Genomic DNA, 17,005 nt, shown 5'->3' on the forward strand with positions numbered 1-17,005 from the left:
AAGTAAGTTGTGAGGGGGCCCCAAATATTGCTAGGTCGGGACGCACAGGGGATCGTTTCCGCGTAAAGCGACAATTGCTCCTGACAATAAACCATGTCATGTATCCAATCCTTAAATTTAGGGGCACGCCCTCTCCCCCACCTACAGGCCACTCTGCGTTTTGCTAATAAAAGAGAAATGGTAGTGTAACGGCGATATGCTTTGGGGATATGTTTAGTGTAACCGAGGAGCGCTAACAAGGGATCACACCCCAAGGGCACGGACGTCATGTCAGATAATGCACATACCACCTGTTTCCAATATTCTCTCACCTGTGGGCATTCCCATGCTAAATGTAGGAACCCCGCCCCAGCAGTATCACATCTGTCACATTGATCCGAGTCCCTAAGTCCAAACCGATGCATCTTGGCCGGGGTACAATACATACGTTGTAAAAATTTGTAATGGATAATGCGTATGCGACAACTAGCAGATATGTGTGCAGTTTGTGCGCAGCAATATTGCCATTGTTCATCCGTTATGTCAGCACCCAGGTCTGTGGACCAATGCGCCCGGGCCGCACTCTGTGGCTGCGTGTGCTCGGTTCTAATCGTCCTATATAAGGTAGATACCAAATGTGCAGGGCTGGCCATTTGTACCATCTGGTGAATTGGTTTGAAGTTTGCGGGCCCCTGTGGGAAATGCGGGAGTATGGCACGTATGCCCTGTCTAAGACGTACATACAGAAAAAAATCTAAAGATGTGGGACGTAGATCTCCAAAAAACTGTTCTGGCGTGCAGAAAATACCACTACGAAACAGATCTCCCCAGGTCTCAACATGCACCCGTTTACATAGTTGTCTAAATCCCGCCTCCTGCAGCAGGGATAGCTGTGGGTGATACGATAAGGGTAGTAGCGAGGAGTATAAGCATGTAGTATATAATGGCAAGCATCTATCGTGCTTGTAATTTTGGTTGGGGTAGTGTTGCGCGAGCGAGGTGGGGCGTGTATCAATCCGTCCAGCGGGATAGGGTCTGCTAGCCAGTGTTCCGCCGCGACCTGCGGCATGAACTCCGGCGGGTGGATCCAGAAATATGCATAGTGGGCCTGGGCACAAGCATGGTATAGTTCAAAGTCCGGGATATCAAACCCACCTTGCTCATAGGGTCGTGTAAGTGTCGCCCATTGCACCCGGGGCTGCTTACCTCCCGAGAACAATCGTATCAATTCCGATCGAAGCATTTTGAAAAAATTACGTCCTGTGTTGTAAGGGAGGTTCAAGAAAAGGTATAAGAATTGTGGAAGGACCACCATCTTGATCAAGGACGCTCTCCCTGCCATTGACAGGGGAAGGGATATCCACCTCATGATGTTCGTGGTAAGACGGTCCAAAGCCGTTCCGTAGTTGAGGCGGATCATTTCGTCCCTGTCCCCAGATACCTGAATCCCTAGATACCGCAAATCAGCATCACACCATTCCAACGGGTAGTCCAGGGGGAATTTGGGCACCGCCGTCGTCAATGGCAACAGCTGCGACTTTGCCCAATTAATGTGAATTCCGGGAAGCTTCCCGTAAACAAGAAACTCCCGCAGTATAGGATTGAGGTTATGTTGGGGATCCCGGACATATAGCGTCAGATCATCTGCATATAGCGAAATCAGTATTTGTCGGAGGGGGCTTCGGAGCGCTCTGTCCCTATGGTGTTGACGTAGCTTGCACGCCAGAGGCTCAATCGCGAGAGCAAACAATAAGGGGGATAGCGGACATCCCTGTCTAGTCCCTCTAGTAATCTGAATCGGCGACGACCGGCGACCATTTATCAGCACCCTGGCAGTGGGTTATTGATATAGCAATTGTATCCAGGACACAAATAGGGGCGGGAAACCCATACGAAGCAGTATGCCGAATAAATAATCCCACTCGACAGAATCGAACGCCTTTGTGGCATCCAAAAAGACAACGGCCAACGGGAGTTCTGGCGACACGTTTTGTACTATTGAGAACAGCGTTCGAAGGTTATGTGTAGTCGCGCGCCCCGGAACAAAACCCGCTTGGTCCGGCAGGACCAGTTTCCCCATCAAGAGAAGCACCCGGTTTGCAATGAGCTTTGCTAGGATTTTAGTATCACAATTAAGGAGTGACAGCGGCCTGTAAGAGTCACAGGAGGAGGCCACTTTGCCCGGCTTCAGGAGGGAGGTTATCAGAGCCTCCCTCATGGAGGATGGAAGCACTCCACTCTCCAGAGACTCCTCGTATAGTTCCTTCAATATAGGGGCTAGTATGTCTATATAGGATTTATAGAATTCAGCGGGAATGCCGTCCGACCCTGGCGCCCTACCGGACTTCTGCTGCATAATTGCTTCGCGTACTTCATCTATCTCAAATGGAGCGCATAGGAACTCTCTATGATGGTCTTCTAGCCAGCCCAGCGCGACATCCCCTAGGAAAGTATCAAGTTCAAAATGATCCATGCGTTGCGATGTGTATAACGTGGAGTAGTATGATGTGAATGTGGCCAAAATACCCTCTGTATCCCTATGCGTCTCTCCATGGGGGTCAGTTATTTTTAAAATGTAGCTAGAGAATCGGGGTTTCTGTATGACCTCAGCTAGTGCCTTCCCAGGGCGCTCCCCCTCCCCATATCTCCGAGCCTTCCAATATTTTCCCATAAATTTGGACTCCCGGAGCGCTGTCTCCGTGTACTCCGATAATTTAGATCGAAATTCTAAGTGTGTTTGCTCCCTCTCTCCCCCAGCCATGCGTACCTCCAACGTTTTAAGGTCTCTCTCCAACCTGTGGAGAGTACCGCGAATATCTCGTAAGACACCAAAGCTCTTAGACATACATATGCCCCTGACCGTAACCTTGAATGCCTCCCATATGATTTCCACCGAGTCAACAGACCCCTTGTTTCTTTGAAAGAAATCCCGTATCTCCTCCAACAGTTCAGCATGAAACACCGCGTCCAGCAGGGCAGTAGGTTGTAATCTCCAACTGCCACGAGGTACCTCCCACCCGGGCACCGCCAGCTTTAGCCGCACGGGTGAGTGATCAGAGTAAGTACGAGGTAGGTGGGTCACTCCCAAAAGGCCCGGCCCCTGTCCTCTCGACACCAGGCAGTAACCTATACGGGCCCAAGAGGTTGCACGGGATATATAGTGTGTACCCTCTCTGGCGGTGGGGTGTATGTGACGCCAGGTATCGATGAGGCTCCCTTCTTCCAATATCCCCTGTATCACAGCTTGTGACCTGCTATAGTGGTGTGGTGCTGTGTTGGACCTGTCATGGAGTGGGCTGAAGGCCACATTGAAGTCTCCACCCCAGATCACGTGCGCGGCACCGACATCCATTATCTTCCCCCAGAGTACAGTGAAAAAGTCTGGTGTGTCGGTGTTCGGGCCATAGCAGCACACCAACGCGACAATATCAGCTCCCAATCGTCCCCATAGGATAGCAAATCGTCCCTGCGAGTCTACAATCTCCCCTTGGGGGACAAATGGTGTGCGTCTCTTGATAAGTATTGCCACACCTCTTGCGTAAGAGGAATAGGAGGAGAACAGCCTGTGCTCCGCCCACTTGCCCGCAAAGGATATGTGGCCCTGAGGGCTGAAATGCGTTTCCTGTTTGAACGCTATACTAATGTTATGGCGATCTAGGTAGGAAAGTATCTGCCTACGCTTCCTGGGGTCACCCAGCCCTCTCACATTCCAAGATAGGACTCCTAGGCTGGCTTTAGGGGTTGAATCAACCATGGTCCCCGTCTACAACAGCGTGTGAAGCCTGCAATATCATGTTGCTCATGTTAAATACAAATACAACAACATTACACTGTATGTCTGCGAATAAGAGATTCCATACTAAACTCTTAACTTCACCCCCCTACCTCCCCCTCCCACTGCAGCATCCCAAACATGCCAGAAAAAGGTTCCCTACCCCCCTCCCCATCCCAACCTCCCAGAGTTATCAGGGTCATTAAACCTTTTCTGGGTATATGCAAAAACAGTAAAGAGTGTTCTCCCAAGTGGGGACGTTATCTAGGTGGCCCTCGAGTAGCACTTACTCCCCCTGGGTCCAGCAGAGTAATACCGCCAGTCCCATCGAGGAAGCAAGGGTGCCCGGTGAAACAGTACCTTTCATCTCCACCGCCAGTTCTGGAATAGAGAAGTAGTCCGCTCAGAGATCTGTTATAAAGTGTGGTCATGGCTCTCGGTTCCATGCCGAAGAGTAGGACCCCGGCCGCCATGGGCACACCAGCAGCCATTGATGAGGCTAGTCAATGTCAGAGGTGGCTAGCGTTGAAGAATCCTCCGGAGAATGGGATGTTTTATTACGCCCCCTCAATTGCTTCAAGAAATCCTCAGCTTGCTGGGGTTTTGTACAAAAAGTTTGTTTGCCTTGATAGGTGATGCGGAGCCGGGCAGGGTACAGCAGGGCATAGTCAATTTGGGCCTGTCGCAACTTCTGTTTAACCGGGAGAAATTTGCGCCTGTCTTCCTGCACAGCAGCGATGAAGTCCGGAAAAATGGTAAACGGTACCCCTTCATTGTGCAGCTGCTTTTGCTCCCGTGCCACCCGGAGGGCCACATCGCGGTCCCTGTAGTTGAGGAGATGCGCTATAATAGGGCGCGGAGGGCTTCCCGCGGGGGGCTTGGGGCCCAGTGAATGGTGTGCCCGCTCCACCACGAATTGAGAGGAAAGGGCCTCCGCCCACACCACCGCTAGCAGAAGCCGCTCGATGTACAACTCCATCCTTCCTGTATTGGTGGTTTCCGGAATGCCCAAAATTCTTATATTATTCCGTCGGCTCCTCGCTTCGATGTCCTCATTTTTGGCAGCTATGACCTTCAAGAGCTTGTCCATTTGGGGCACTGTACTCTGCATGTGCGTGTTGGCGTCTTCTGCATCCGATATACGGCGTTCGGTTTCCTTAATCCGCTCCTCATGACCATCAAGTTTGCGGACTATGCTGTCCATGCGGGCATTCATCCCGTCCATCTTGTCGGCTAACGCTGTGATACCCTGTCGAACCTCAAGCAATATGGTTTTCATGTCAGCCTCCGGTATAGCAAGGGGTTCCCTGTTGGTCCCTACCGCGCCAGCCTCATCGCCCTCCGGGTTAGTTTTGGCATTTTATTTGGGTTCAAAATGGATTCGAGACTGTCTGGCGTCCGGTTTCCCCATGATGAAGGCGCAATAGGGGGGTATCTTTAGGCAACGTCAAAACGCTACGCTCAGCAATGAGTTGCGCCTGGCAGGTATGGTGTAATAATACCGTATCTGGGTGGGTCAGCTGCACCCTACTCAGAGCATCGCATTTCGTCAGGCCGCGATCAGGCCCCAGTGTCTACGCAGCGTCGCCCCTGTAGGATAAGCGCCGGCATACACTTTACCGGCCACAGCACCAGCGGTGGTTATGACCCTGGTGCCCAAACTCCCTCGTGTCCCCACTTCACAGGGTCCCAGCGCCAACTTGCAGCCTCGCCGGAACTCGTGTCTCTAGGAGCTTCAGGGCACTATGTCCACAACTTCAGCGAGCCCTCACAGGCGGTTTCTCTGCACCCTCCGCTACCCACGCACCGCTCAGTGCGTGTCAGTCCATAGGGCCAGCAGCGGGCTATCCTCCATCCACAGCAGACGCAGCCCTCTTCAGCCCTGCTCCCGCAGGTTGCGAATGACAGCGACGACCGGTCCACTGAAAACAGGGGGCCTCAGGGGCAACGATCTGCCATCCCGTTCCGCCTCCGCTACTGCGGGTGGGCGCCAACGTGAATATAGCGGTGTGGTCAACCACGACAGGACCTGTAGCGGCGGAGCCCCACAGACCACCCCAGCATTCACCGCCAGGTAGCCTCCCGCACGATGCGTCCGGTTCTCTCTCCTCCGCACCTCAGGCCCTCAGCGCCGTGGCTCGTAATATGCCTCCACCATCCCCCGAGGCACTCACCCAAGATTGTAAATCAGCAGGCCCAGCAGCCGAGGATTGCCACGCTCCACAGACCAGGAGGGCAAACAGCAGCAACTTGCAGTATCAATCCGCCATGCGATGAGGGAGTACAGCAAATCTTCTCCTCTCACTCTGTAGTTCGCTTCTCAGCTGCTCGTGTAGGGCGGTTCAGCGGTATTATCCGTTTTAATACAGCTGCCGGGTGTTGGTGGTCACTCCACCGCACGAACCGTCCTCTGCGTAGTCGCTCTTCTGAGTCGTAAGCGCCCCAATCGAGGCTCACCTAGCCCATGGTGTGAGGCCCGCGTGCCTCGTGGGTGCCGCGGTCCAGCGTAGGATGTGTCTGCCGAGTCCCCGCTCCGGCCGATCCAGACTTCGTGCTGGTCGATTCTATCGCAGCCGCCAACTTTCTCTGCCGAGCACCGACTCGGCTGCAACTTTCACCGAGTCGGCCCCTGTGTGTCCGGTTTCGAAATCCGTCACTGGGGGGCGGCTGCAGGCAGGAGAAGAGGATCTGATGCCGGATTATAACACCGGGCGACAGGAGCCTCACGCTATGGAGGCCATTCCGTACGTGAGCCACCTAGCGCCCCCAATTTAGGTATGTGGTTGGACCAGAACTTAACGATGGAGGTCCAGGCCAAAAGATTATCAGGCACCTGCTTTGGGACACTACGCTTGATTAGAAAAATAATATCCCTACTCCCAGAAGACTCTAGGAATACTGCAGTCCAAGCCCTAGTTGTATCAAGGCTGGACTACGGCAACTCCCTCTTTCTTGGCTCTCCTAAATATGTCACGAATAGACTACAAATCGTGCAGAATGCAGCTGCCCGACTGCTGCTGAACATACTCAGACACCACTCAGTCAGACCAGCATTGAGAGAGTTGCATTGGCTCCCGGTTCAAGCCAGAATCAAATTCAAGTCCTTAAGTCTGGCCCACCGAGCCATGTATGGAAGAGGCCCCGCCCTTATCCAAAAGTTAGTCTCCCACTACTCTCCCCGTCGACAACTCAGGTCAAGTTCAAAATTCATGATGAACGGGACCACATTCAAGAGAGCCAGATGGGGCGGAAGGTCTTTCACCCATCTGGTACCAACACTCTGGAACAGTCTGGACCCAGAGCTCCGACTCACCGAAAACGAAGTATCCTTCAAAAAAAGACTCAAGACATGGCTCTTCCCCTAAAACCAAGTGCTAAAAGCCTCTATCCTGAATCACCTCAGCGCTGAGATGCACAAGGGTAGTCATGCGCTTTATAAATCCCCTAAACCTAAAGCCCGGTTGTATTAAGTACTAGATGCCGTATATACATTCACACTAGGATGTTTTTCTTTTCTTTACTTCTCTTTCTTTTTTTTTCTTTTTTCTCAACCTTTCATAAACTTAGATGCTGTATCACTGGCAGTTAGCATGAATTTAGTTGAATTTATGCGGCATTGTGGTGCGGTCTGGATCTTTAAGATCAGTTTTTCCAACTGTGTATATGGCTTGATTGTGCTACTTCTCGGCTACTTTCTGATGAGGCTCTGAGGGTTATTTATACACCTTGGTTTAAACTGTTTGCGAACAACGTATGTGCCCTGACTGAGGGATTTCCACTGCCACGGGACATTAAGGCCGAGGGGGATTTTTTTAATGAGGTATTAAATTCCTTGCTAATACCTGATGTTTCTGGCTGTAGGTCCATGTGTCTCGCAGATTCAGCTGCTCCTGGTTTCACAACCGTTTTTCAGTTGGAAGTATTCAAGCTTCATGGACACCAAAATGTGGCAACACTGCTTAAGAGCAGGATTTTCTCTGGGATATATGTGTACGCATAGAGTGAGCAGCAATCAACTGGCATCTTTAAAGCATTCTGCCAACGACATTGGGGCTTATTTACAAGCCCCTTGCACCGCTGCTGCGTCACTTTTTTCCACACAAAAAGTGAAGCACCAGCGGTGCAAGTAACTTGTAAATAAGCCCCATTCGGACGCAATAAAACAGTTACGTAACCTTCATGCTACAGAAAAGGTGAAATAAAGCACCGGTTTCTAAAGTTATGCCTCTTTCCATAGTTACTGGTAACTCAATTATCCTGCCTGAGGTCTACTACATTTATTGTAATTTAAAACTTCAGGTATCAAAATGCAAAGTTGTGTGAGCTATTAGCCTTACACTGGCTGAACAACTGCCTCCTACCATTGGACTGTTACGAGTGTCTACAAATCTAAGATTGTATTTTGGGAAGTAGATGATGCACCTCATGCCTGCAACATAAAACAAGCATTTGCAATGCAATAGGGCTGGCATTATTAAAAGTTTGAGCTATTGGTGTTGCAAATGATAATGTTTGTTAGTTTTTGTTAAAAAAATATTTCAGCAGTAGCATAAGTAATTAAATAAAATCCACGTAGACCACCAGTACCACCACCATTAACACCACCAGTACCACCACCACCAGTACCAATACCACCACCACTACCACCACTGCTACAACCACCACCAGTACCATAACCACCACTACAATTATTACTATTACTACACTGTGGTGATAGTAATACTAATAGTGGTAGTTATGGTACTAATAGAAAATTACTATTATAAATTACAATACCTGTTAATTTTTCAAATGGCATTGCCATTTACAATACCAATAGCTCTAAAACTCGCAGTTGCGGGACCTATTGCATTGTAATGCTTGTTAATTGGCTCTTGTCACTGTCATTTGTTAATGGGGATTTTCATTGGTCAATAGGCTTAGTAGTCCCTCCTTAGTGCCGCCTTTTCTCTTCTTGTAACCTCCCATGAGGACAACCACTGTTACATGTGTTGTTACTCGGTATTTTGTAAATACAGTCTCGGAGCACTATTTTGTTTAATGTCTTTCGGACACTCTTTCCCGCAACACTTTCTTTTTTTCTCCCTGTAACCAGTGCAGCACACCTCAGCTGATATAATAACCAGCGCGGCTTTCTTTTGTTCTTTGGGCGCCGAACGTGTTTTTTGTCTATTTTTTACCTTTTGTTATAATGGCAGCACCCACGCTTTAGCTTCTAACTTCTTAAGCTAAAGCGCGAGTGCTGCGATTGCTTCAAAAATAAAGAAATAGTAAAACAAATCACATTTTTTTCTTTTTCTTTACTATTGAAGCAATCGCGGCAGCCGAGCTTTAGCTTAAGATGTTTAACACTAAAGCGCGGGTGCCGCCATTGTAACAAAAGGTGGCAAAAAAATAGAAAAAAAGGCGCATGGCCGCCATTTTTTTCCTATTTGTTTACCTCTGTTACAATCTGTGTCTCCTCTCAAGCTATTATTTTCCGATCACTAAATCAGTTTGTGTGCATTCAGACCAAAGCTTGCTCCATTCCCTCATACCCTCAGTTGATTGCCTGCCTGCCTACTTCTCCGTGAACAAAAGCTGGCACCATGCTATAGCACCGCTTGCAGTAGCTGCATTCTGCTCTGTCTTCAAGCGCTGCCGCCATGTTCTCTTCCCCTCCTCTATGGTAAGTGGAACAGTAAAGCACTAAAGAGGTGAACAGATCAGCAAAGAGCACGTTTTGAGGAAGTGGTACATATTCACAGTATTTTACAAGAAGGAAGTGCATATGTCAACTTTAATGGCTCTACTATTTCTCTTTATAGTCACACTTCATTTTTTTTGTTGTAAACAAAAAATGTATTTCTTATTTTACATATCATAATACATGATCTAATGATAAAAAATGGTTTGCAAACTATTCTCGGAACATAATACTACTTTTAAACTTCAAATGAATGAAATAGAAAATAATATACACGAAGGCTAAAGAAAGCTGCTTCTTAGTCCATTTCCCTACAGTAATAATCCAGAAACCTGTCTGAGGCATAATAAAAATAGGAATACACATGAAAGAGAGATTCTACAAAGATAGGAGTGACTCTATCGAAATTAGAATTGTGTGTTGTGTATTGGCTTTGTAAGAATCAGGTCTGCTCTGTGATATTCAGCCAAAATCTAGAGTATAGTGCAGCAAATCTGAACCAGACTTACAGGTTTAATTTTAGGATGTTGTATATGATTATATATTAGGACACCAAGTGATAATTTCTCTGGAAAAGCACACTGCAGTTTAACCTACAAGCTACATATAGGGTTCCCAATGATGATCTTCTTTAGCACTTCCAGGTCATGTTCCTGCTGTCAATCCTGCAGGCCCAGCCAAAGGCTCTGTATGTGTGTCTATTATTCCCAGGTCCGATCATATAACATGTATGTATTCCTGATACTGTACCCCCAAGTCATTCAATAGGGTTTGCATGCAGGTCTGCTCCAGTACCCATGGGGCGTATTTTGCACAGTGAGTGTGTGTGTCTGTGCGTACATGTGTGTATTTGTATCTATAGCCCTTGCACTTCAAATCAATGGATTTGTTAACCATAAGTACTTTATAAGTACTCCTACGGTTGAGCTTTGGCTGTTGTCTCCTGTAACATTGAGATGCCTGTTGTGTGTGTTTGTGTGTTCCATGATCGATCACCATGACCCATGTTGTGTGTAGTAAACAACACATATTTCCATAATGCAAACAACAAGAGACATGTTCTTAAAATGCTTATCAGGAAGCATGCCTTGCTAACTGAAAGGGAGAATAAGGTTTTGAGGGGAGCACTTTAGGTGACTTGAAACAAAGACCAGATAACAGAGGCCTATCTCTGAGGCAAAGATAAAAAATCAAAGTATTGATAAAGTCGCCCTTATTTCAAATGGTTGTGGAAGGACCTTGCAGGATCTGCACAAGGAATCATATGATATCTCTCTTTAGAAGAAGACCATGACTCATCTGGCCTCAGAGCTACTACAGAACCATAGACAAAAGAGTGGACCACATCTGTTTTATGATTTCTATTCCAGATCTCAGAAATTTTTAACCAATCAGCTTTCGCGCGTTTTGGTCGAGTTATCACCGATTGGATAGATTGCTCAGTAGTCTTATTTTCAGAAAAGAATGTGAGTATCTGCTCTAGGACTGCCAGGTTCCATCATATTAGGCTATATGTGCATAGGCCATATATGTAATTGCTTTATAACACCCAGATTGCTTCTTGGTATATGGGACCTACAACTCCCAGTCAGTTCTCGGCTGTGCCAGTACCTACTCTTGCACATCCAAGTCAGATAGATTTGGATGTATCAGTGTGTCCTCTTGCACTTCAAGGTCAGATCAGACTCTGTATGTATCAATCAACCTTTCTAGCTGAGATCACCCTGTGTTATTATTTGCTCTAGAAGTTCCAGGTTAGCCACTTAGCTGTTTCTTGGCTGTTTATGTATTTGATCTGATACTCCCAGGTTAGTCCCTAGGTCTATCAGTAGCTACTCTTTCACATCCACATTAGATTAAGCTATGTCTGTATGTATCTCCCCTCACAATTCCAGGTCATCTTTGTACTGTGTAATTATCTGCTCTAGCACTCACAGGCCCATTCTTGGGCCCTGTCAGTATCTGCCGTAGAACTTCTATGTGAAAGGAGGCAAAGTTTTTGCTCTTATCCTCCTTGATCGTATTAAGATCTGTATGTATATACTTTTGCATTTCCAAGTTATACCCAGCTATGCAACTTTTATCTTTGTCTTTTGTGCGTTAGATCTTCAACTATGTCATAGGGTGGTGACATCTTTTATATTTATAATTGCATTTAACAGGTGGCTCTGATGTGGAAGATTGTATTACCTAATAGGTCACTCAGACATCCATTAAAAGTTCACATGGCTGACAAACTAAGCAGGCCTTGTGTTTAGATCTTAGAACAGACTAATGACATTGGAATGTGAAGTGTTCTGTTGGGAAGTATACTTCACCTAACCCATGGAAGCTACACCCATAGTAAAGTATGGGAAATCCCTGAACTGCATTTTCGAATGCTTCTTTATATAAGCATCATCACAAATATAAACAGTGATATTGTGTTGTTTTATAGTGTTTATGCTACACTGTGGCCATGCCCCTTAGAGTAGGGATAAGAGCAACCTTCAGATAAGGTGATGATGTAGGTGAAGTTACAGTGGCTATTGAAACAGTAAATTGCTATAATCCACATGCATACTATACGTGATGACTATCTTGTGAAGTGGTGCTTATGTGTTAGTTGCTATTCATGCAGTACTCAGAAAGTGTTGGGTTCATTCATGTAACTTTGCTTTGGTGACTTGAAATATATTCTTGGGATGAATCCAGAAGGTTTGGGATATGACATGGAAGGATTATGGTCAAAAGGAGGTGCGTTTCCTTTAGCTCACCTTTGGCTTTCAATGCTTTTCTGCCCTCTGATTCTACTGTGGATTTGGCCAGGTTGTTCATGGTTTCAGCTTTGTCCTTAAACTTCGCTGCAAACAAGAAAAGGAACCTTATATACCAACCTTTCATCAAAAGAATGTCATTTCAGAGATGGCAGCCATATGGAAAAATCATCTCCATGTGCCCTTGGGACTTCTTGTCCTCAACTGTCAGGCACCCATGGTGTTGTAGGGGTGCTAAGCATTAACACCATTTCAGGATTTTACCAATCAAGTTAATGTTAAAAAATGTTATTCTGTAAACTGGCATAGAAAGGAAAAGGTAGGGTTAGGATAGGTTTGTGACTAGGGTAGGTAAAAGCACTCTTTGCAAGGTTCCATAAAGATCAAGGAACTAGAGCATAGCCAGAATGTGGGTAAAGGCTGCAGGAGAAAGGTACACAGACACACAGACATGGCTGATTATCACACCCACGTAAACAACTCTCTGATGATCACCATCATAGTTTATGAACGCCCCTGATATTTAAAAGGACACGTCCTCATTTGTCCTATTACAAATAATTTGGGCAAGGAATTTTTCTATGGATTTGGTTTGTCTTTTCAAAACCTTACCTTTTTCAAATCATAAAATAAATTGAACAATGCTTTAATTCAATTGTAATTATTTCAACAATTAATTACTAGGGGAACTCAACTCAAATGTAATTTACTTTGCCAATGCTCTGTTCCATTCCACAATGCTTACATTCTGAAATGACCTTTAGTCTTTTGCCTGTACTTTACAATAAAGCAACTACAGTCAGCTAATTACAAATCCTCCCCTACACAAAAATGTGCAGTTGTAGAGTTTCTACACAATTTACTTTGCAGATATATCATGTTGAAAATACTCAGGCTCAATCAATCATAGTTGAGTAATTCCTTTCTACTTCCCAATGCATCATGTGTATTTCTTTAGGCTAGAGCTTCCCATTGCCTGTCTTATCATTGCAATTGTGTCCTAAGGAAATGCAGATGACCGGAGGCAGTTTGCACAAATAAACAGTCTCATGATGGAGAGTGTAATACACCGACACCCATGGCAGACGCCAAGACAATGAAACCTATTTGAAAAATATCACATTTTGAGAGGCATGTTAACTGCAATATCATGTTGTGAACCTAATGCAGCCAAATTCTCTATAACATATTTTCCTTAAAAAAAAAAAAAAAAAAAAAGATTCTGTGATTCAAAATGGATTAGGATGTACTTCTTATTCTGCCTTACTAAAATAAAGTTTGTAGTATGTTTAACAAAAGACAGTTAGTAGCATACTTCTTAACTGATACAATACCTCCAGTCACTACACTGGATTTCCACTGTGCAGTCATCACACAAAACTGACTTGGTCTTCAACTTCAGTTTTAAAGAAAATATGCTGCAATATCACTGAGTTTTCAGCTACCTTGGAATAATTTGGCCAGCAAAAATAGATTTCCACTGGAATCACACTAAAGCCCTACTAATCACAATTTGGATATACTGGACTTCATCTACAGATGAGCTGCACAATACTTTATCATAATGGAATGTCACGGCAGTTTCATAGTCCAATAATGAACTAAACTGGAATTGCTCTGTAGAGTCAACTGCACAAACCCAAAACAAGCTAACATTTCACTTTAATGTGTCTACATGCCTGCTATAGAACTTAACCACAGTTGGTTATTAGTCAACATAACTGGCACAGTGCAAAATGTTACTGCAATTATGCTACAGAAACCTGATTAAAGTTATGAAGCACTGGAATAATATATTACACTGCAATAAAAAAAATACAATGGAAAAGTTATGTAGTTATGTCAAAGTTACACCAATGAAGGCCTAATTCTGAGTCCTATTGTAAGACTGTATGAGGTGGAAATTCATGATTACAAAGTGTGTGGGGAGGAACACAACTTGGGTGCATTCTCCCATTCAGATTTTACCAGTAGAAATCTGGTAGGAGAGTCCTGCATAGTTCCTAGTCATTGGTCTACCTGAAGCTCAAGCAGCCCTTACTTTTCTTATTCCTATGTAGCAGTAATTCTCTTGTGCTAGTGGTAGGTGGCTCCAATAATTTGCAAGGAGTTTGTATGCAAGTGCATACCTTGCTTACATATGTTTTGTGAATACTGTGAAACCGCATTGAGCCAATACCTCAAGAGAATTTTGTGCACAGGTGCATGCCTTGCTAGCATTTCCTAATAATTGATTCAAATCAGATTACACCTGCATACAGTATAATCATAAAAGCCATGATTTTAATGTGAAAGCTCAATCTACACCCATGTATATATTTGTTAGAGATAGCTGAAATGCATTATAAGATAAAATGCAAATTTACAGCATACCCCTGATAAAGACAGCCACTATTGTAAGAGGAAAAGAATCTCAAAGAAAAGGCAGATTCAGTTCGGTACCTAGTGCAGAGAAAGAGAAAATAGCACGTTCTCTTTCAGCTAAGCGATAAATATGTTGGCATACGATGGTGCAAACCTGGTCCCCTTGGCAATACCCCAATTCAAAATTCTCAGTTGTTGGAACTTATAAAGGCTTCCAAGAGTACTCCTGGTAAGCTGCAACTGTTGCAGATTTCGAGCAGCATGTGCATGCTGTGTGTCAACAATTTCACAATCATACATGTAATAAGTGTATTTTTTATGTACACTTTAACCTTGCTAACCAGAGGTAAAGGCTTGTGCTCTCTCTTTAAACATGAAGAAATTAGTATACTCCTGATTGGTACCTTTAACATTACGATAAATACCTAGTATATGATACAAAGTGTACACAGGACCTGCAAGTTAACTGTCACCAGTGGGCTGCAGCACACAATGCACCACCCACTGCAGTGACACAACAAACCGGACTTCAGGGCCTACCACTATAGCCTGACAGAGCAGTTTTTAATCTGCCAATTCAACCTGGTGCAATAAACCCTTTTCATAGGCCTAAACCTTCCCTTTGAATATTAAAAAGTTTTGTATGAGGTAGACTTTTGTCCCAATAAAGACGGGGTGCATGGTATTTAAAAGTAGGATATGTACAAGTTTAATGTTCCACATGTCCATGAAGTGAAAACAACTAAAATTTATTTTCACTGTGGCAAGGTGGGCTGCTTCCATAGAGAAACACTGGATTACATTGTAACACTTTATAATGCTAATTTTGGATTGGTATCAGCTAAAAAAATATTTCACTGACTCTTTTTACTAGTTAAACAAAATCCAATATAATGCTAATTTCGGATTGGTGACAGCTGAAAAAATATTTCAAGGACTCTTTTTGATAGTTTGGCAAAATCCATTTTAATAGTAAAACTTAATCTTATCTAACTATTAAGGAAAAGTATTTTAGAAAAATCACCTTTTCCCTGCTAAAGCCTCTCAGGCCTTTTTGTAAGTATTCAAACTGTCAAGTGTCAGCTGATGGCTCTCCTGTATTGAGATCTAAATTGCCCACAGGACAGGGACAAGGGGCTTTGGGTGTGGGGAGGTTGTTACCCCACCTCGGCCTACTCCTTCTATTGTCCTCCTAGCCACACTGGCAGCAATCCCTGCAGGAGTGGGAGCTGCTCCAGAAGTGGTTTACAGTGATTGCAGGGGAGGGGTTGCCCATTTCAATAGCCACAGTTTTGGGTAGATACATGGATCTGCTCTGACCAAGGAAAGCAAGGTTCTGGAGAGAGGGGCACTGTGAGATAGCCTACAGTAAATCTCACAAGAAGAGCTTCAAAAGAGGGTAGAGTTACCCCTGGGAACTTTTACCCCATTGGATAGGGAGTGGCCATGAGTTGTTCCTACCCACACGCTGGCACTGGGTATAAATATGGCATCCTCAGATCACTGCTGGACCTAAGGAAGATTCAGAAGAGGACCGCCCTTCTGTTTGAAGACCTGAAAAGAATGGACCTGATTATCTTGTACCTGTGACTCCAAAGGTGACAGAAAGGGTCAGTTGGATGACTTCAATTTTGAGCTGCAGCACTACAACAAACTTCAAGAGGCCTTTTTCTGCTGACCAGTTTCACCTGGACTTGACCTGGTGGCCTCTGCTGGCCTCTGCTTGAGTGACCCCCAAGGGCTTTCCCTGTGTTCCTGGATCCTTGGCTGGTGTCAGAGTCTACTCCTCCCTGCCTAACCCCAAAAACCAGGGACTTGAAACTTTTTGGCAACTTGCCCTGAGAACCGACATGGCCCCTGGACCAACCTGCCAAGCGGATTTGCTGAGGGTGCGCTGTCATTGAAATTTGAGTTTGACACCGCTCCCACTACGTTTATTACGCAGCAGCACATCCATTTCAGCAAGACCACCGTCAACAAGGATACGACAATGCAGAACCTGCTTTGACAACAGCCTGCAGCCTTGCCCCAATGAGGAAATCCAACTCCCAGAAAAGTTTCTAAGTTTGAATATAGAATGCTTCACCAGTGACACTATTAAAGGGGATCCTATTGATGTCGAGAACAATTTGGGTGCAAAACCTGAACTTTTCCTGCTTGGAGATTTTCCCACCTTCATCGATGGCTTCACCGAGACCAAACGCTGCTGCTCAGCTATTGTTAAATATTCCTAGGGGTCACTCCACCTCTGCTGCCATCAGTTCGTTACATTGGTTCTCGATTCAGCAAAGGACGGAGTTTAAAGCCTTATGTTTGGTCCATAAGGCATTATTTGGAAGCGGGGCAGCTGATTTTCGGAAATCTTTCTCTTGGTATACCCCCACCAGAAACCTCAGATCCACAGACGCGGGTTTCATCTGTATCTCTAAAATTCGTAAAGCCAGATGG

At 45.3% G+C, this 17,005-nt stretch overlaps 1 protein-coding gene across 2 annotated transcripts in view; it reads right to left on the reverse strand.

The window, feature by feature from the left end:
- The window catches only part of SLC24A1 (solute carrier family 24 member 1), a 186,326-nt gene that overhangs the window by 92,961 nt on the left and 76,360 nt on the right, over positions 1-17,005 (reverse strand). The window contains exon 5 of one of the 2 annotated variants that reach the window (XM_085646364.1): positions 12,194-12,280. The exons of the other annotated variant lie outside the window; for it this stretch is intronic. Within the exon in view, the coding sequence (XP_085502490.1) occupies positions 12,194-12,280 (87 nt within the window). The remainder of the gene's footprint in view (positions 1-12,193; positions 12,281-17,005) is intronic. 2 annotated transcript variants of the gene reach the window in all.

The sequence above is a fragment of the Triturus cristatus genome, chromosome 3_1 (genome assembly GCF_964204655.1).
Source record: "Triturus cristatus chromosome 3_1, aTriCri1.1, whole genome shotgun sequence".
Lineage (NCBI taxonomy): Eukaryota > Metazoa > Chordata > Amphibia > Caudata > Salamandridae > Triturus > Triturus cristatus.